At 57.5% G+C, this 20610-nt stretch overlaps 1 protein-coding gene across 1 annotated transcript; it reads left to right on the forward strand.

Moving 5' to 3' along the window:
- The first annotated feature begins 5876 nt into the window (after positions 1-5876).
- Positions 5877-20087, forward strand: BOK (BCL2 family apoptosis regulator BOK). Its single transcript, XM_030803460.1, has 5 exons — positions 5877-6270; positions 6730-6978; positions 9206-9334; positions 17564-17727; positions 19330-20087. The coding sequence occupies exons 2-5, from the start codon at positions 6759-6761 to the stop codon at positions 19453-19455; spliced, it is 639 nt and encodes a 212-aa protein (XP_030659320.1). The 5' UTR covers positions 5877-6270; positions 6730-6758; the 3' UTR covers positions 19456-20087.
- Positions 20088-20610: the final 523 nt, after the last annotated feature.

Below are 20610 nucleotides of genomic sequence, written 5' to 3' on the forward strand. Positions count from 1 at the left end.
CCTCAGCCACAAGCAGCAAGCCCAGCTTACGAAGGACAAGCGGTTCCGTCAGCTTCCAGCCCATCAAGGATCACCACTGGGAAGAAGCCATGGCTCCGTGGGCCTTGTGGGCGGGTGCTGCCCTCCTCAGAGGCAGCCTGCAGTGACCGGGAGGTGACAGGGCGGGGGGTGGGGGGGTGTGTGTCAGCCTGGGGCACGTGCAGACACACACCACCCAGCAGAAAGATTCTGGGCGGCTCACCACACAGCCCTCTGCCTGGTTTTGCAAAAAAGGGACCATCTGAAGGCCACCGGGTGGTGGGTGGAGAGGCCAGTCCAGAGTGAGGTGGCCGGCACAAAGTCCAACTGCTCTGCTGCCACCGACCCCAGTGGCCTGCAGGCTGAACGCCCGCCCAGTCCCACCCACCCCCGGCATGGCGTCCCCACTGTACCTGAGACTGGGTTATTTATTTATTTATTTTGAGATGGAGTTTCATCCTTGTAGCCCAGGCTGGAGTGCAGCGGCACGATCCCAGCTCACTGCAACCTCTGCCTCCTGGGTTCAAGCAATTCTCCTGCCTCAGCCTCCCGAGTAGCTGGGATTACAGGTGCCCACTACCACACCCAGCTAATTTTTTGTATTTTTAGTAGAGACGGGGTTTCACCATGTTGGCCAGGCTGGTCTCCAACTCCTGACTTCAGGTGATCCACCCGCCCGCCTCCCAAAGTGCTGGGATTACAGGTGTGAGCCACTGCATCCGGCCAAGACTGGGTAATTTATAAAGAAAAGAGATTTAATTGACTCACCGTTCCACAGGCTGTACGGGAAGCACGGCTGGGAGGCCTCAGGAAACTTACAGTCATGGCGGAGGGCGAAGAGGAAAGAAGCGTATCTCACGCGGCCGGAGAAGGAGGAAGAGAGTGAAGCGGGCGGTGCCACACACTTTTAAACAGGCAGATCTCGTGAGAACTCACTCACTATCACGAGAACTGCAAATCAGCCCCCATCATCCAATCACCTCCCACCAGGCCCCTCCCCCAACACTGGGGTTTACAATTTGAGGGGACGTTTGGGCTGGGACACAGATCCAAGCTGTATCACCCACACAACTCACTTCAGGGTCTAGCGTTGGCAAGGGCAACGGGGTAGAGTGGCCTCTACCCCAAGGGGTACCCCTCAGTGAGGGAAGTCACTGGACACAGGGACGGGGGCTCCGGAAGCCTTCCAAGAGCGGCAGACCTCCCTCCCCACTCCATGCTGGGAGGAGAGTCTCAGATCTGCCTCAGACCCATCGGGCAAAGGAAATGGATGACAGATCTACTCACAGCATCTGAGATTTGCAGTCGGCCGGGGCAGGTGGCGGCACAGAGGAAGGTGCCCTGCTTCTGGGGGGGCACCACACATTTGTCACCGTGGGAGGGAGGGCTCAGCTCAGTCTCCAAGGCGGCACAAGGCCACAGCAGCCTTCCAGGAGGACAACCAGGATACGCCCGTTCTGTGCCGTCGGGGGCTGGCTCTGTATGGCGGGGCCTGAGCCAAGGAGGAGAGGACCAGGGTGGGGGAGGCAAGCAGCCATCACATGAGAGATGAGATAGAGAGGAGCCATGAGGAGGTGAATGGCTAGGCTGGGAGAATCCCAAGCCTGAGGGGTTGGCTTGAATTTGGAATGTTGAATGTGGGCATCACCGGGTTATGGACCCCTCTGTGACCACACAGCAGCCTTGAGTGAGCAGGCTCTTATGGAAATCCAGCATCCTCCAGGTCACATTCCACAGGAGCTGATGGAAGCCCACCCGCTTCCGTGCCATCCAGGGCCAGGTATGAGACGCAGGCCTGACTGCATAACACCTTCCCCATGTCCAGCCACAGCTGGCTTGGAAATGGGCAGAGTACAGAAGCTGCCCACCCCAGGGGATCTCCCAGAGCTACCTGGACAGCCCGACTTTTTTCCACTGGCAAAGCCTGAACTTGTGAGGTATAGACAGGGAGCTGTGGGCTTTATCCTGCAATTACATCAGAACAGTCTGTCTGAGAGTGGAGCCATCGCAGGGGAGCACAGATGGAAAGAGACTCCTGGATCCAGCTACACCTGAAACCAACAGACCTCTCTCTGGTCACACAAATCAACAAACTGCCCTGTGCTTAGGCCAGTCTGGTGGGCTGGTATCAGCACTCAGAAGCCCACTCACCAACCAGGGACTGAGTTCCACGCTAGGTCAACACTGGGGCAGAGAGAAGAGTCAGGTGCATGGCAAGAATGGATGTAAGAATTCTGCAGAGACAGAAAATCAGGGCCAAAGGTGACCGCAGAAATGTAGGCTCCCAAGAAATCAAAGCACTCTTGGGAATTTGAGGGCTGGGACTGGGCCTCCTCCAGGTCTCAGTGGACAGGAAGACCTCAGCTGACTCCAGTATGACCCAAGCTTTTTAAGGTCTGAATAAGGGTTTGTGGTCTAGGTACTCCAGATTGCTTAATCTCCTAATCCGCCCTCTTTTTAAAATGTGTTTTAGAAACGAGTCTTTGCTAAGTTGCCCAGGCTGAGTGCAGTGGCTATTCACAGGCACTACAGCTCTGAACTCCTGGGCTCAAGCAATCCTCTTGCCTCAGCCTCCCAGGTAGCTGGGACTACTAGTGCGGTGTCACTGTGCTGGGCTTGATCTCTTCATAAACACTTAGGTCATTTTCTTTTTTTTTTTTTTGAGACAGAGTCTCACTCTGTTGCCCAGGCTGGAGTGCAGTGGCATGAACTTGGCTCACTGCAACCTCCGACTCCTAGGTTCAAGCAGTTCTCCTGTCTCAGCCTCCCAAGTAGCTGAGATTACAGACATGCACCACCACACCTGGCTAATTTTTTGTATTTTTAGTAGAGACAGAGTTTCACCTTGTTAGTCAAGCTGGTCTCAAACTCCTAACCGCAGGTGATCCCCATGCCTCAGCCTCCCAAAGTGCTGGGATTACAGGCGTGAGCCACCGCGCCCGGCACACTTAGGTCATTTTCAATTCCTTACTGCTAGCAATGTTCCGTATTGAACATCCAGAGACACAGCTTTACCTGGTTTCTGCAGCTTCTGGGGTGCAGAACGTGTCTATCAATTATGCCTAGTGGCCCACTACCCCCATGTCAGAGCCCAGGACACGGCTCCAACAGGAGACAGGAAGCAGGAAGTATGAGTCCATTTTGCACAGGAGGAAACTGAGCCTGTGAATGGGGCAGGAAGTTGCCTGAGGCTACACAGCAGGAAGGTTGCAGGTGGGAGCTTCCTGGTCTCCTGCCTGCAAGCATAGGCTCTTCCCCTGACAGAGGTACTTGAGGAACCATGGAGTTAGACCCCAAGGTTTACAGTCTGGCCATGCCCAGTCTTGCAGTGACTCCTTGGGCGAGATCTTTTCCCTCTCTGCATTTCTATAATGCTAGCTATAAAATACAGGGAATCCCAAACCTGACTGGTCTTCAAAAATCTGAGGCACACACTGTCCAAGGAGCTCTAGACTCTGCATTAAAGAGTTCATTAAAATGCACCCTCAGATTTTACAGTACTATATAGCTTTTCTGAAAAAGCAGCTAACAATGACTGAGCACTTACTACATGACATGGATTAAGAATTCAGTCCTCCCAGGCCAGGCACTGTGGCTTACACCCATAATCCCAGAACTTTTGGAGGCCGAAGCGGGCGGATCACGAGGTCAGGAGATCAGGACCATCCTGGCCAACATGGTGAAACCCCGTCTCTACCAAAAATACAAACAATTAGCCGGGCGTGGTGGCAGGTGCCTGTAGTCCCAGCTACTCGGGAGGCTGAGGCAGGAGAATCACTGGAGCCCAGGAGGTGGAGGTTGCAGTGAGCCGAGTTTTCACCACTGCACTCCAGCCTGGCAATAGAGCGAGACTCCGTCTCAAAAAAAAAAAAAAGAATTCAGTCCTCCCAACAATCTTAGGAGGTAGGTATTATTATTCTCCCTACTCCCCAGACAGGAAAGTCATAGCAGATAGAGGTTCCATAGCTTTCCTAACTTCTGGTAATGTTCCTTACAGGTTTTGGTATTAGTATTACATTGACCTCATACAATGAGTTGGGAAATACGCCCTCATTTTTAGTCTCTGCAGGTTTGTATGAGACTGGTGGTATTTTTTTAACTGTTGAGAAGAATTTCTCAGTGAAACCATCTGAACCTAGAATTTTCTTTGTGGGAAGATTTTAAATTACAGATTCAATGTATTTAATTGGTGTAGGACTATCCAGATTTTCTATTTCTTTTAGTGTCAGTTTTGGTAAGTTGTGTATCATCTAAAGTTTCAAATGCACTGTCAAAAAGCCCTCCATACTATCTTTTTATCCCTTTAATACTTGTAGCATCTATAGTGATGTCCTCTTTTTCATTCTTGATAGTGAAATTTGTGTTATCTTTTTTCTCACTCAATCTTTCCAGGGGTTTATCAGTTCTATTAATTTCTTCAAAGAACCAATTTTTGGCTTTGTTGATTTTCTCTATTTTTTGCTTTATTCCATTAATTTCTGCTCTTATTTTTATTATTTCCTTTCATCTTGAGTTTTATTGTTCTTTTTCTAGCTTCTTGAGTGGAAGCTTAGAGCAGTAATTTTCTTTTTCTTTGTCCTTTTTTTTTTTTTTTTTTTTTCACACTCTGTTGTCCAGGCTGGAGTGCAGTGGCACGATCTCGGCTCACTGCAACCTTTGCCTCCCAGGTCCAAGCAATTCTCCTGCCTCAGCCCTCCTCAGTAGCTGGGATTACAGACACCTGCCACCACGCCCAACTCATTTTTTGTATCTCTAGTAGAGATGGGGTTTTCACCATTTTGACCGGGCTGGTCTCAAAACTCCTGAGCTCAGGTGAACTGCTCGCCTTGGCCTCGCCTGGCCTAATTTTCAATCTTTCTTCTAAGGCTATCAAATTTCCTCTAAGCAGTGTTTTAGTTGCACTGCACAGCATTTGATATGTCTTATTTTTCACTGTTCTTGTCAACATATTTTACACCTTCCACTGTGATTATTGACCCATTGATTATTTAGAAGTGTGACATGTAATTTCCAAGCATTTGCAGATTTTCCAGTAATTTTTGTTATTGACTTTTAATTCAGAGAGGACACACTGTATGATTTCAATCCTTTGAAATTTGCTGAGACTTGTATAAGGTCCATGATACGGTCTATTTCGATAAACATCCTATGTGCACATGGGAAGAGTAAGTATTTTATAGTGTTGTACATATGTGAATTAGGTCAAGTTGGTTAATCCTATTGTTCAAACTGTGTGAGGGTGATTCAAGGATAAAGAAATAAACCAGTAGGATAGAGTTCTGAAACAGACACACACACACACACACACACACACACACACTTTCTCTTCAGTTGATTTATGTTGAGATGTTGGGGACTCCTCCAATTCGGTGGAAAAAAAATGATGCTTTTCAATAAATGATGCCAGGCCAATCGGATATCTACACGGAAAAAAATGAGCTCTAGCCCCGTACCACACCATTCACAATAATTAACAAGTAATCAATCACAGATCTAAATATGAGCCCTAAAACAAGCTTCTAAAAGGAAATACAGGAGGATACCCCAATAAAAAGGTACTAACCATAAAGAAAAGACTGATAAATTGGACATCACTAAGAGTAACTCCTGTTCATCCAAAGCAAAAGTAAACCACAAAATAGAGGAAGATATTTGCAATAACTTCAATAAATGCGAATCCAAGAATCCATCTACAATACAAAGGGCGTGCGTCCGGACCAAGAACACGTATCCAGACTCTGGAAAGAACCTCTACGAACGAAGAAGACAACCCAATTTTCAAACGGACCCCGGCGAGCACCCAGGCGGCTGGGGCTGGCTCTGGGTCCCCACTGCTCCGCCTTGCGGGGCCCGCTCCGGCCTGGTCGCCTTCTCCGGGCGCATCCAGGGAACTCGCCCGGTCCTCCTTAAGCGGGGAGGCGGTCGGGGAAGCTCGGGCCGCGTCTCCCCGACTCCGCCCCCGGGGGTTGCCTTTCCCTTAGAAGGCCAAGCCCCGAGCCCAGCCTCTCGCCGGCTGGGAGTCGCGCGGTGCCACCCTCGCTGCCCAGGCCCCCGACGCCGCGGCCGGAGCCCCCCGAGAGCGCGGGAAGCCCCGCGGACCTCGCGCTCCCGGCTCGGGCGTGGACGGGGCGGGCGCCGGGGCGGGGCGCGCGTCCTCGCGGGTCTGAATGGAAGGGTCGAGGTCGTCGGCGGCGGCGAGCAGATCCTGAAGCCAGAACTCCACCCCGGCGCCCGCGCCATGCGGCGGGAGAGGTGAGCGCGGCGGGCGTGGCGTCCGTGCCGGGGTGCCACGGGGACGGCGAGGCCGGGGACACGCGCGCAGGACGCCGGCGGCGGAGGTGGGCGGCCCCCGGCGGGGGCGGGGGCGGGGAGGGCCGGGGTCCGGGCGGTCGCCGTGGGGGACGCGCTGGGCTGTGCCCCCCGCCCCCGCCGCCCACGCACTCGTCTTCGAGGGCGGGCCCGGCGGCCCCGGAGCAAACCGCCGTCTCCCCGCGGCCCCTCCGGTCCCTGGCTGCCGCGGGGAATGTCTGTAGCTGAATTCGGGCCCTGAAAGAAGGTGGCGCTGGGTTTTTAAAGATTTGGGGCACAAAAAGCGAGAGCGGACCCGGCGCGGGCTACGGCCCTTCCCGAGGGCCACGCCCAGCCCGGCGCCCCGCGCGCCCCGTTCCCCGCGCCGCCTCCTTCCACCCGGCTGAGCGCTTGTGCCCGCAGGTGCGGCGCCCCCCACCCGCGTCGCCGCCATGGAGGTGCTGCGGCGCTCCTCGGTCTTCGCCGCCGAGATCATGGACGCCTTTGACCGCTCGCCCACCGACAAGGAGCTGGTGGCCCAGGCCAAGGCGCTGGGCCGGGAGTACGTGCACGCGCGGCTACTGCGCGCCGGCCTCTCCTGGCGCGCGCCCGAGCGCGCCGCGCCGGTCCCGGGACGCCTGGCCGAGGTGTGCGCGGTGCTGCTGCGCCTGGGTGAGTGCGCCCTGGTGGGATCCCCAGCTGCGCCTCCTCCCCTGCTGGGCCGCAGCCTCCCTCTGAGGCCGAGATAGCGGGACGGCCAGGCGCTCGGGACAGGGCCACCCAGGCGGGTGCTCCCGGACCTGCCCTCTCAGGCCTCCCACGCCACAGGCCCCCCCATCAGCTGCCTGCTCAGCCCAGATTTCAGTCATGCTGGCCATAAACAATAGAAAGCTCCAGAAAGAATAATCTATTGGTGGGTGGCTAAGCTTCCACAGTGACCCTTGTTCTCAGCTGGGCACAGAAAGCCTTTGTAGGAGCACGTGTCCCGATGTTTATTTTGGAAAACAGATTCTTGGTGTTACTGGCCGAGATCCCGCCCGCTGCCCTCTGGATAACGAGGCCTCCGAGGCCCCCCCATTGGAAACTGCGCCCACCGGGCTGGGTAGCCAAAACCTCAGTATTCGTTGGTGCTGTGAGGACATCTGGGGGTGCTCGGTTCTGGGGTCACGGCCCACTGGCTGCCCCCACCGTCTCCGAGGTCTGGACCGCAGAGGGAGGGACCAGCCCCGCTGTGACTGTCAAGTCCCCTCACCACAGCTGGGCTGCAGCCGTCACCTGTGAATGTTTATGTGATGCCCGAAGAGGGCACATGGGGCGCTTGTGGCCGAGCCCGGGAAGGGGAGGTGACAGCAGAGGTGAAACTGAATCGGTGGCTCTCCAGGCAGGGGTTTGGAGTCGGAGGGCACGACCCTGTGAGGGGACACGCTGCCTCCTCTCAGGCTGACGCTGGCATGGGCTCTAGGTGGCCCCTGCCCTTACGTGGTGGGCTGGGCCCAGAGAGCGAAGCTGTGTAGACCTGACCTGCCCAGGAATGTGTGTGGGGTGCGGGCAGAATCCATGGGGACCAGCACAGAGCCTCCAGGAGGAGGTGGAGTCCCATCTGAGAAGTTCAGAAGGAGGGAGAGGTCTCTGGGTGGGAGCTAGGGGGTTGGTGGGACTCCATGAGACCCGCCGCCTGCTGCTGCCTCTAGTCGGGGTCTGAGAATGACCCTAGGGGATCCTTTTAGTCGCCTTCTGAGATGATGCCAGACCCCTGGAATGGCTGGGAAGAAGTCCCAGATGTCCAGGGGGGCCCCAGAGGGACACTGCTTGGACCTGCATCTGCCCTCACAGCTGCTCAGGGTCAGTCCCTCGAGGCCAGCGCTGTCTCCCTGCCCTCGGGCAGCGCAGACAGGAAGAAGCCCGGGTTGTGTCCCCACCTTCAGTCTGGAGCCAGCCTGCAGCAGCCCCGGAGGTCTGTGGGAGCTGCCGGGTCAGGCCTGGGAATTTCCATGTCATCCCCCGCCCCCGGCCAGCCTCTCCTGGGCTCTGCTCTGGTTCCAGATCTTAATTAATGAGATACAGAGTAGCCTTTATCGGCCGAGATGGTCCAGTCAGCAGCATTACCCTGTTTGCTTTGGCTGGAGAACTGGCCGGGCTGGGGACTCCCAATCCCAGGGCCCTGTGGCATTCTCGGCACCATCTGACCCGTGCCTGTGCACTGCTGCTGCCAAGGGCGCCACAGGCAGCACTGGGGCGGCGGGCCTATGGGGGCCATCCTCGGCTGCCAGGGCGGGGCTGATGCAGTGCCACCTCCAAGCACGTCCCCTTGGCAGCAAGAGCCCAGGTGGGAGTGCGGCAGTGCGGGTGGCCCAGGACAGCGGCTCAGCCAGCCCAGGTGGGGGTGTGGCAGTGCGGGTGGCCCAGGACAGCGGCTCAGCCTCTGCATCTGAGCGGTCCCTGAGCCATGCTAGGGCCTGAGCCAGGCTCTCGGGCTTTCCCCTGCTCTCATCCCGATGCTTTCTCTGCCCAGCCCCTCCCCACATCGGGCTCTGGCCGCCTGCCTGCTCCGTCCTGCTCTGGGCAGTGAGTCACCAGCAGGCACAGCCCACGCTCTCGCAGGATTCCCGCCCCACCGGCTTGGCCTGCTCGGCTTAGGGGCTGGCTCGTCAGAGGGGCAGGACTGGGGGCGCCTTCAGCACTTCCTTGGTCTTCTGGTCCCTAGGGGCCAAGGTTGGGGGATGGCCCAAGGGAGGTCACATGGGGTCAAGTGGAGGTGGGAATCAGACAAGTTAAGTGAGGAACAGGCTGGAATTCAAGCATGGTCAGGTGGGGTCAGGTGCAGGGTGTGCCCCAAGACAGGCATGTCCCAGGGAGCTGGGGCGTGGGCTGCCTCTCACCTGCTCTTGTGACCACACAGGGGATGAGCTGGAGATGATCCGGCCCAGCATCTACCGCAACGTGGCGCGTCAGCTGCACATCTCCCTGCAGTCTGAGCCTGTGGTGACCGATGCGTTCCTGGCCGTGGCTGGCCACATCTTCTCTGCAGGTATACCCAGTCTGCCTGTCCCATGGGACCTCAGGGAGGGATCTAGGGTCTGTGGCTCAGGCTCACAGGGACCCCATGAGCTGGCCCCCACCCATCCTGGCGCTGCCCAGTGCCCACCGGTGCCATCTCGCTGCTGCAGGTGTCAGGAGCTGCCCAGCCACTAGCGTGGGTTCAAACCACAGCATTCAGGGTCTCTTGTGGTTCTGCAGGCTGGTGGGCATGCTGAGCAGCTGGCACGGGCTTCTTGAGTGGTTGTAGCTGTGGTCCAGCATCAGTGGGGCCACGTGACCTGCAGTCCTGTGGGGTGGCACGTCCTAGGGCTGCCTGGTGTCCTGCAGGGGCCCCCGAGCGGGACTTGGGCTTCTCACAGCATGGTGCTGTGTTCCGAGGAGGAGTGGCAAGGAGCAGGTTTCCTAGACAGCTCCTGAGTAGATGCTGCCAGGCTGTTAGGATATACCCCCAGAAGTCACGGGTAACTCTGCTGGATTCTGATGGTCAGAGGTGAGCCTCAGGGCTCCAGCGTCCAGGAGAGGGGACCGCATGGGGGCAGGGGGTCCAAGCAGACCGGCTCCCGGGGGCATTCGAAGAATAGCAGCGCATCTCACCTGGCTGTGCCTACCTCACCTGTGACCCTCCTGGGCGCTCCCATCTCTGCCCTGGAGAGGCAACTCCTGGCCCTGCCTCCCTGCTCCTGCTGCTCCCGGTTGTCCACATGCTTCTAGGCGCACGGGAGACTCAGGGCTTGTCTCCCCTGCTTGGTGCCCCGCTGTCCACTTGACCAGCTGCCTTGGCCTGGATTTGCCCAGTGTGGCCTTCTGTCCTCTTGCCCCGTGTCATCAGGTCTGGCCCTGCAGACCTCAGCCCCCTGCCTTTGACCTCTGTGACCTTGGGTCCCGTCCTGGCATCCCGTGCTATGAGCTGCCCCTGGGTGTGGCAGGCGCTGGGTGCTGCTGTTGGGGTGAGTGGTGCGCCGGCCCTGATGCGGCACCTCCCTGATTGGCACATCCCTCAGCTGTTTTCCAAGTGCTGTCCAGGTGCTGGGCACAGCTCTGGGCCAGCGAACCCCGGGGTGAGCCGGATTCCCTGAAGCTTGGAGGAGGGGCATGCTGTTCACCCCGGGCGGCTTTTTGGAAGACCCCTGACAGCAGGGAGGCCTTGCACACCCTCGTCTGAGAGCTGGTGTGGGTCTGTGGCCAGTCAGCTGTGTGACTATGGCCTGCTGTCATCTCTGTGGCCTCAACTGCCTTGTCTGCAGGCCGTCCTGACAGCAGCAGGAGCCAGGCATCAGACAGGCGCCAGAGGAAGCCACACCCTCGCTGTGGGAGATGCATCCCACACCACGGGGGGACCTCAGAGCCAGGGGTCTTCAGATAGCCTCAGCACCTCCACCCACTGGAGGGCAAGGGCAAGAGGCCAGGAGCGTGAGGACAGCTGCCTCTCGCTCAGGCAGACCCCACCTTTGCGGGGTGATCTCCAGCTCCTCTCCCAGACATCTCCGCTGACCCCTGGTGGGCCGGCCAGATGGGGACAGAGCGGGGCTGACACCCTCGGCTGGAGGCCAAGGTGGCGGGGGCTGCGAGCGTTTTCTGACAGAATCCGGCCTCTCCAGTGCCACACTTGCTCACTGCTGACCTCCCTGGACAGAAGTTACCATGGCTGGGACGCAGCGGCGACCTGGCAGGCTGCTGGAGAGGGAAGGCTGAGTCCTGGGATGGGAGTCCAGGCGGGGTCCGGTCCTGCCTCCGGGCTTGTCTTGTTGCTGCAGCACGTGCCGGAGTGCCTCAGACCACACCTGGGGAGGGGCAGTGACCTCAGGCTGTGGTGTGGGGTCAGGAGGCGGAACGGAGCTGGGTGCCGGCCAGACTCCCTGTCTGGCGCTCCTTGGGGTGGCCTCAGAGCCTGGACTCTGTCACTGCTCCCATGTCCCTCTGGGAGATCGTAAATGAATCCTTGTTGGCAGTTTGGCTCCAAGGCCCCAGTGGCAGCTGAGGGTGGGGGGCCGGGCCCAGGCCAGGCTGAGGCGTGCCATGGGGCAGACCTGGGTCGGCTGGGGGTGCATATGGGTAGGGGCTGGAGAGTGGGCAGGTGGTGTGGCTCGGACCGGGTGGGCAGGGGGCAGGGTCCACGGCACAGTGGGCGGCGGAAGCATGGTGGCAGGAGCTGGCAAGCTGGTGCCCGCCCCCAAGGTGACCCAGGCAGGCACGGGGCAGGCAGTGGGTGGGGCCCAGGAAGGAAGCCAGGAGTGGAAGGCGTCCTGGGCTGACGACCACTCTCAGCCCTCCCTTGGCCGACGCCGGCACGTGGGTGGCCACCCGGGTGTCTGTCTCGGGGCCGCTGGGTTTACGAGCTGCAGGCTGGCTTTAAAAGGAACAGTCATTTCTGAGAATGCAGCAGCCTGCCCAGAGGTGGGGCGCCTCCCCCTTCAGCAGGGGGAGAGGATGGGGCCAGGATGCCCCTACCCGCCCGGCCTTGCCTGAACAGGGTCTGGCCTGAGGTGGGGGCGGTGCCTAGGAAGGCTCTGGTTGGTTCTGGGAGGGCGCCTGGGGGCCCGGGAGGGCTGAGGGGAAAGGTGATGGCGGGACGAGCGGGCACACAGCTGACGGGGGATGTGGGGGGCACCAGCCAGGTGGCCCGGGCCATGTGTAGAGTTCAGTTTAAGTCTTGTTGTTTTCACTGGAAAACTGGAGCCCACTCCCCTGTGGTCAGCATCCCCCACCCCACCCAGCGCCCCAGGCTTGTCCCACGCAGGCCTGGCTCTGGCCATGTGGCAGCCCCCACACCCCCACCTGCTGCTACTCTGAGGCGGCCCTGCCTGAGGGGAGCCACGCAGGCTGAAACCCAAGAGCCTCGTGACCTGCAGCGGGTTTCTGAACCTCCCTGAACCAGAGCCAGCTGACTAGGGAGCTAGGGCAGGGCCGCCCCTTCTGCCCCTCAGGCCCACTGGCAGTTGCACCCCCAGCCCCCTTCACCTTTGTCCATCCCAGTCCTCTTGGGCCCTTTTGTCTACAGGGCAAGCCTCCAGCCTCCAAGTGCTTTACACATCCTTGCCTCCCTACCTGAGGCCCTTCCCACGCCAGCCATCCCTGCACGCTCTGACCCCCGGGTCTTCCTCCCTCTACTCCTCTTAGCAGGCGCCCTTGAGGGTGTGTGCCCTGCCCAGCCCCTGCACTGTAGGCAAGCCGCACAGCCGGCACCTCAGGGCGGGGGCCTTGGCTAGTGATATGAGCCGCGTGAGGGCTGCAGGGCAGGGCTCCGTGGGGGTCTCCAAGTCTCCAGCCCCAGGAGCCTCCCACCAAGGCAGAGGCCAACAAATGTTGTTTCTGGCTGTTTTCATTTAGGGCTTCAAAGTTCCCGCCCAGGACTTTGGAAAATCTCATTTCCAAAGTGGTAGAACTCAGTTTTCCTCCCCATTTAAAAGTTGACAATAGTTTTTATTTTTTTCTTTGAATTTGAATTGTATTTTCTATAACTACATATGTAATTTTATATAATTCTTCTAATTATAGTTTTATTATAAGAAAAATAAAAATGGCCGGGTGCAGTGACTCACGGCTGTAATCCCAGCACTTTGGGAGGCCGAGGTGAGTGGATCACCTGAGGTCGGGAGTTTGAGACCAGCCTGACCAAAAAGAAGAAACCCTGTCTCTGATAAAAATACAAAATTAGCCAGGCGTGATGGCACATGCCTGTAATCTCAGCTACTCGGGAGGCTGAGACAGGAGAATCGCTTGAACCCGGGAGGCGGAGGTTGCGGTGAGCAGAGATTGTGTCACTGCTCTCCAGCCTGGGTGACAGACGCAGACCCTATTCTTTCTTTTTTTTCCTTTTTTTTTTTTGTTTTTTTTTTTTTTTGAGATGGAGTTTCACTCTTGTTGCCCAGGCTGGAGGTGCAATGGTGCAATCTTGGCTCACTGCAACCTCCATCTCCTGGGTTCAAGCGGTTCTCCTGCTTCAGCCTCTCCAGTAGCTGGGATTACAGGTGTGTGCCACCACGCCTAGCTAATTTTTGTATTATTAGTATTCTTTGTATTATTAGCAGACAGAGTTTCACCATGTCAGCCAGGCTGATCTCAAACTCCTGACCTCAGGTGATCCACCCGCCTCGGCCTCCCAAAGTGCTGGGATTACAGGCATGAGCCACCGTGCCCAGCCAAAGAGACCCTATTCTAAAAAACAAAAAAAAGCCGGGTGCAGTGGCTCATGCCTGTAATCCCAACACTTTGGGAGGCCGAGGTGGGTGGATCACCTGAGGTCAGGAGTTCGAGACTAGCCTGGCCAACATGGTAAAATCCTGTCTCTACTAATAGAAAAATTAGCCGGGTATGGTGGTGGGCACCTGTAATCTCAGCTCCTCGGGAGGCTGAGGCAGGAGAATTGCTTGAACTCAGGAGGTGGAGGTTGCAGTGAGCTGAGACCGTGCTGTTGCACTCCAGCCTGGGCAACAAGAGCGAAACTCTATCTCACAAGAAAAAAAAAAAGAAAAAGAAAAAAAAGTCACATGACCACAAGTGTTATCGAGGATGTGCAGAAAGCAGAGCTCTTGTACTCTGCTGGTGGGGATGTAAGATGGTGCACCTGCTCTGGAAAAAGCAACCTGGTAGTTGCTCAAACAGGCAAACATGGGGTTACCCTATGACCCAGCAAACCTACCCCAGGTGTGTTCCCAAGAGAAACGAAAACATATCCACACACACACACAAACATGCATCAGTGTTCATAGCAGCATTCTTTATAATACCCGAAAGGTTATTGGCTAAAGGATGTTGATAAATGGATAAACAAAATGTAGTGTATCCACGCTGCGGAATATTATTCAGCCATTAACAGGAATGAAACACTGATACTGCTACCGTGTGGATGAACCGTGAAATTGTGCTCGGTGAAATACGCCAGACACAAAATGAACAAGCCGTGTGATTACACTTACATGAAATATTCAGGGTAGGTAAATCTACAGACAGAAAGTAAGATGAGTGGCTGCCAGGGGCTGTCGGTGAAATAGGGAATGACTGCTAATGGGCATGGGGTTTCTTCTGGGATGATGAAAATGTTCTAGAATTAGATAGAGGTGATGGTTGCACAACTTTGTGAATATGCTCAAAGATACTCCACTTTTAAAAGATTAATTTTATGGTAATGGAATGATATCAGTTAAAAAGACACAGAAGAGCTGGAAGGACACAGTGGACGCCGAGGCTATTGCTTCCGGACTCCTGTCTTCCTGTCTTTCTTTCCCATCCATCCCTCTGGAGTGGAAATGTGGCTGTCACTCGGAACATAGTTGGTTTTGTTTGTTTGTTTGTTTTTAATTTTCGCTGTTTTGCCGAGGCTGGAATGAAGTGGTGTGATCTTGCAACCTCTGCCCCCCAGGTTCAAGCGATTCTCCTGCCTCAGCCTCCTGAGTAGCTGGGATTACAGGCACCCGCCACCATGCCTGGCTAATATTTGTATTTTTAGTAGAGACTGGGTCTCACCATGCTGGCCAGGCTGGTCTCGAACTGACCTCAGGTGATCCATCTGCCTCGGCCTCCCCGAGTGCTAGGATTATAGGCGTGAGCCACCGCGCCCGGCATGGAATGCACTATGTTCTGATGGAACCAGACACCTCAGAACAAGTTGTCCCGCAAGCCACACGCAGTGCTGACATCAGGCTCCACTCCCCGCGTGGCCGTGCCCTGGAAGGAGGAACAGCCCCATGTGGTGGGGAAGTGCAGCGGGCAGAGCAGGGGCTGTGCCAGGCGTGCGTGTCCCACCAATGACAAGGGCACCTTCGAGGTTGGGGTGGCAGGAAAAGGGCTGGAGTCTGCCAGGGGCCAGCTCAGCTGGGAATTCAAACTTGGGTTTACTTTGAAGGACACGGGAAGTCACAGCAACACGAGAGCTTTATGCAGGGGAGTGACATGGTCGGATTTGTGTTTTTCCCCATTTCTTTTAATTGACGTTAAACTCACATGACATAATTATCCACTTAAAAATGTGCAATTCAGCAGCATCTGCCACATTCACAGTGTGGAACAGCCACTAGCTTCTAGCCTCAGGAGGTCTTTATCACCCCAGAATGCCTGTGCCCTTGGCTGCCACCGCCATCCCCCACCCCTTGCCCTCTGCCAGCCGTGAGCCTGCGTCCCAGCTCTGTCCCTGACTGTTGTGGACATTTTGCATCCACGGACTCGCACTCTGTGTGGCTTTTTGTGCCTGGCAGCTTCCACCCAGTGTGTGTTTTTGAGGCCCATCCATGCCCAGCCTGCCTCAGAGCCCCGTGCCTTCTTTTATTTATTTATTATTTATTTATTTATTTTTGAGACAGAGTCTCACTCTGTTGCCCAGGCTGGAGTGCAGTGGCACAATCTCAGCTCACTGCAAGCTCCGCCTCCCGGGTTCACGCCATTCTCCTGCCTCAACCTCCCGAGTAGCTGGGACTACAGGCGCCCGCCACCTCGCCCGGCTAATTTTTTGTATTTTTAGTAGAGACGGGGTTTCACTGTGTTAGCCAGGATGGTCTCGATCTCCTGACCTCAGGTGATCTGCCCACCTCGGCCTCCCAAAGTGCTGGGATTATAGGCGTGAGCCACTGCGCCTGGCTGCCTTCTGTGGCTGAGTAACATCCACCACATTTGTGTATCCATTTATCTGTTGAAGGACACTTGGGTTCTTTCCACCTTTTGGCAATTGTGAATTGGCTGCTGTGAACATCTGTGACTGAGCTGATTTATGTTTTCATAACAAATCCAGGTTGGCTGCTATATGAGGGTGGATCAGAGAGCAGTGCTTCATCTTTGCATGTGCAGTGCCCTCAGGCTAACTCCCTCCAGGGACCACTGCTGACTCCCTCCGGGGACCACTGCTGACTCCCTCCGGGGACCACTGCTGACTCCCTCCGGGGACCACTGCTGTCTCCCTCCGGGGACCACTGCTGACTCCCTCCAGGGACCACTGCTCACTCCCTCCAGGGACCACTGCTCACTCCCTCCGGGGACCACTGCTATCTCCCTCCGGGGACCACTGCTGACTCCCTCCAGGGACCACTGCTATCTCTCTCCGGGGACCACTGCTCACTCCCTCCGGGGACCACTGCTCACTCCCTCCAGGGACCACTGCTGGGCTATATGTTTTGTGGCCGTTCAGATATTGCCAGTGCCCTCCAGCTGGGCTTCCCACCAAGGTTTACAGGCTGTGCAGTTGCCTGAATCCTCACACTGCCATTTAAAAGCATGTATTTATTTATTTATTTAGAGCCGGGGTCTCGCTCTGTTGCCCAGGCTGGAGTGTACTGGCACTATCTCAGCTCACTGCAACCTCCGCCTCCCCGGGTTCAAGCGATTCTCCTGCTTCAGCCTCCCGAGTAGCTGGGATGACAGGCGTGTGCCACCAGGCCTGGCTAATTTTTTGTGTATTTTTAGTAGAGACAGGGTTTCACCATGTTGGTCAGGCTGGTCTTGAACCCCTGACCTTGTGATCTGCCCGCCTTGGCCTCCGAAAGTGCTGGGATTACAGGTGTGAGCCACTGCGCCTGGCCTAAAAGCTTTTAATGCAACAGATTACATCTTGTTTTAATTTGCCTTTCTTTGGTTATTAATGAAGGTAAACATTTTTCGTGTCTCTTATTTTAATTTTCTTTTGTGAATGGGCTGCTCCAGTTCTGTGCTCTTGTTCTTTTGAAAGCCCCTTTTCTCGCTGATGTATAAAACGTCTTTCCGTGTTGAGGCATCATGTCCTGCCTTTTGTTCTTTCCCCCGCTGTCGCCATCTTTTGTCTTCTGTTTCAAGGCTGCTCCCATCTCAGTTCAGCCTCAGCAGGTTAGCGGTCTGGGGAAGGCAGTTTCTCCGCAGGCCTCAGCTTCTTTATATGTAAAATGTGGATGCCAGGCCTGTTGTGGGAACAGGCAGACCAGGGGTGCCGCCCGTGAGGCCACTGGCTGCTCACTCCATCTGCTGCTGCCCTCAGTTCCCCCGCCTCACCCCACTTGTCCCTGCGGCCTCCTCCACAGACATGGGCTGGGCAGGTGTACAGTGGAGGCTGAGAAGCCTGCCTGCCCGAGAACTACCTGAGAGGGTGGGCAGGTGGCCAGCTGGCCAGGCATCCTGTCAGGGAGTGGTCCCCCCTTGGGACGGTCCCTGGTCATTAGCTGGACGGCAAGCAGGACAGCGGCTCAGAGAGGCCCAGCCCCTTCCTTAAGTGCTCCCGTGGGTGGGATTCAAGTCCTGGTCTTGACCATCTCTCTCCCTGCAGGCATCACGTGGGGCAAGGTGGTGTCCCTGTATGCGGTGGCCGCGGGGCTGGCCGTGGACTGTGTGAGGCAGGCCCAGCCTGCCATGGTCCACACCCTCGTGGACTGCCTGGGGGAGTTCGTGCGCAAGACCCTGGCGACCTGGCTGCGGAGACGCGGCGGATGGGTGAGCGCCTGAGTGCCGGGGTGGGGTGGGGGGGGGGGTGGGGGAGCTGGGGTGCAAGGGTGCAGAGGTACAGGAGGGAGTGGCGGATGGGTGAGCATCTGAGCGCCTGTGGGGGTGGGAGAGCTGGGGTGCGAGGGTGCAGAGGTACAGGAGGGAGTGGCGGATGGGTGAGCATCTGAGCGCCTGTGGGGGTGGGAGAGCTGGGGTGCGAGGGTGCAGAGGTACAGGAGGGAGTGGCGGATGGGTGAGCATCTGAGCGCCTGTGGGGGTGGGAGAGCTGGGGTGCGAGGGTGCAGAGGTACAGGAGGGAGTGGCGGATGGGTGAGCATCTGAGCGCCTGTGGGGGTGGGAGAGCTGGGGTGCGAGGGTGCAGAGGTACGAGAGGGAATGGCGGGTGGGTGGTCACCTGAGCACTGCTGGGGGAGATGGGTGAGGCAGGGGGTGGGGCAAGGGCCGAGACCTACAGGCAGGCCCAGGACTCTCTACTCTGCCCAGATCCAGCACTGACTTACCCCCTGATCCCACCCCTGTGTTAAAGACCCACTGCCCCCAGCCCCTGCCCACCCGAGTGGGAAAAGCAAGGCCCCGAGGGGTGGGTGTCAGAGCCAAACCCTTCCTCTGTCTCCATGCCCCCAACTTCCCACCCTGCCCTGGCCAGACCACAGTTGCTGCTGGGCCCTGGGTGTGGAGGGCGGCTCCCCTGCCGAGAGTCCAGCGTTGTCTCTTGTACAGCAGGTGTTGACCTGGTGTGTAAATCAGCGGCCAGGGGTGACAGGGCTCAGACCCCTCTGCTGGGGCCTTTGGTTCAGCATCTCGAGAGATTGAAGTCACGTGGTCTGCGGGGGCTGTGGTCTCCTCTGAAGGCTGAATTGGGGGTGGGGGAGGGCACTGTCTTAAGATGTCACACGTGGCTACAGGCGTCCCTCAGCACAGAAACCCCAAGACTTCGTCCCCTCCTGCCTTCCTCCTGTGGAGTGTGGCGTGGGGCCGGGCACTGTGTGCCCAGTGGGTGAAGACACTTTGAGCAGCGCCAAGGCCACAGGTCTAGGCTGCAGGGAAAAGCCTTCATGTATTAGCAGGAAGTGAAGGGAATAAGAGAACTGGACGTTCGTTCACTTCTCCAGAAGGAACTTCAGAGTCCAGGGAGTCCGTGGCCCTGCTGTTGTTCCAGGCAGAGTCTGAATGAAGCTGAGTTTGCCCCTTCCTGGCAGCCCAGGCTCCAAGGCCCCACAGGAGGACACCGGTGTACTTGTAGCCACTGGGGGGCAGCAGGCAGGTGGCTGAGGGGAGCTGGCACCCTGGTCTGGTTGTCTGGAGCCCCAGCAAGGGCCATGAAGGCCTCTCTCCTGCTCGGCAGGGGCCCTCCGGCTGGCCTGGCTGCCATCTGTCCCCACCTCCGGTGCCTCCTGGCCCTTCACGCTGTCGGAATTGCACGGTGTCGTGTCTGGTCTTGTGCTGGAGCCTTCAGTCCAGGCCACAGACCTCCTTCCCGAACAGTCTCCTGCATTCCCCTCATGCAGTTTGCTGATATTCGGGTGCACGGTGCTGGGGGACCTGGCGGTGCTGGCTCTGCTCTCTAACGGTCTCCCTCTTCCCTCCCAGACTGATGTCCTCAAGTGTGTGGTCAGCACAGACCCTGGCCTCCGCTCCCACTGGCTGGTGGCCGCACTCTGCAGCTTCGGCCGCTTCCTGAAGGCTGCCTTCTTCGTGCTGCTGCCAGAGAGATGAGCTGCCCACCTGGCAGTGGCCGCAGCCTGGCCCTCTGGGCCCCACGCAGGAGGCCCTCAGCACCCAACGCGTCTCCCTCCTCCCCACCCGAGCCTGAGCACTCTAACCTTCGGAGACCCCCTAAGCCCCGTCCCTCCGCAGACCCAGGCCCTCCGGAAGGGGTGAGCAGGGAGGGGCTTTCCTGAGCCTGGAGCTGGGCTTTGGGGCAGCCTGCGACCCTCCCCGCTGTGCCCCTTTTCCTGGGACCTCTGTGTTTTCCCTTTTCTTTCTGGGGCCAGGAAGTCAGGGTCAACTCCCAGGCCCCAGATGAAGGGGCCCTGGAACACCTGCTCGCACCTGAGCCCCAGATGAAGGGGCCCGGGAACACCTCTCACCTGAGCCCCAGATGAAGGGGCCCGGGAACACCTCTCACCTGAGCCCCAGATGAAGGGGCCCGGGAACACCTCACCTGAGCCCCAGGTGCAGGGGCCCGGGAACACCTCTCACCTGAGCCCGGGGGTCCAATCCCAGGAAGAGGGGCTGTCTCAGGACATGAGTCCTCGGGGCCCTGCACATTCAATCTGAAGGTGACCCTGGCCTGTGAAGCTGGAAGAGCCGCGGGGACTCAGCCTGTAAACACAGCGTAAGGCTCACGTGCTGGTTGCTTAGTCCGTTTCTGGAGGAAGAGTATGACCCCCACCTGTGACGGGGTCCTTGTGTGGTGGGGACCCCTAACCCCTGGATGTGGAACCTACAGCTGAGAAGGAACGTTGCATGAGTCGGATCCCAGTCCATTTTCACGTCAGTGGAGGGTGAGGGTGACCCCATCTGCCATTTTTGTGCCCATCCTCATACAACCATTTGGGGATGTATTAGGGCTCTGTAAGAACTCAGATGCCCGGGAAGCCCAGCCCCTCAGGTGCCCCCACACACAGCCTTCCCTTGACACCTACATTTCTAGGCACATGTGAGGCATCTTTCGTGGAGCCCCAAGCCAGCCCTGTCCCGCCCCAGTGCAGCATGGCACTCCGGAGATACAGGCTGGACATGGGGCAGTCGTTCTGGGGAGGCCTGGCCTAGCAGCCTGCCCTCCACACGCCGCCCACCTGAGCCCTCCCTGCCAGGCTTCGTGCTGGGGCGGGCCACGTGCCAGGACAAGAGAACCCCGGCAGCAAG

The sequence above is a fragment of the Nomascus leucogenys genome, chromosome 22a, assembly GCF_006542625.1.
Source record: "Nomascus leucogenys isolate Asia chromosome 22a, Asia_NLE_v1, whole genome shotgun sequence".
NCBI classification, from domain to species: domain Eukaryota; kingdom Metazoa; phylum Chordata; class Mammalia; order Primates; family Hylobatidae; genus Nomascus; species Nomascus leucogenys.

What these genes read in the sequence shown, in the direction of transcription:
- BOK (XM_030803460.1), top strand. Translation starts at nt 6,759, where the DNA reads ATGGAGGTGCTGCGGCGCTCCTCGGTCTTCGCCGCCGAGATCATGGAC. An exon ending in TGGCCACATCTTCTCTGCAG is followed by an intron (nt 9,335 to 17,563) that starts GTATACCCAGTC and finishes CTCTCCCTGCAG; the next exon opens with GCATCACGTGGGGCAAGGTG. An exon ending in TGCGGAGACGCGGCGGATGG is followed by an intron (nt 17,728 to 19,329) that starts GTGAGCGCCTGA and finishes CTTCCCTCCCAG; the next exon opens with ACTGATGTCCTCAAGTGTGT.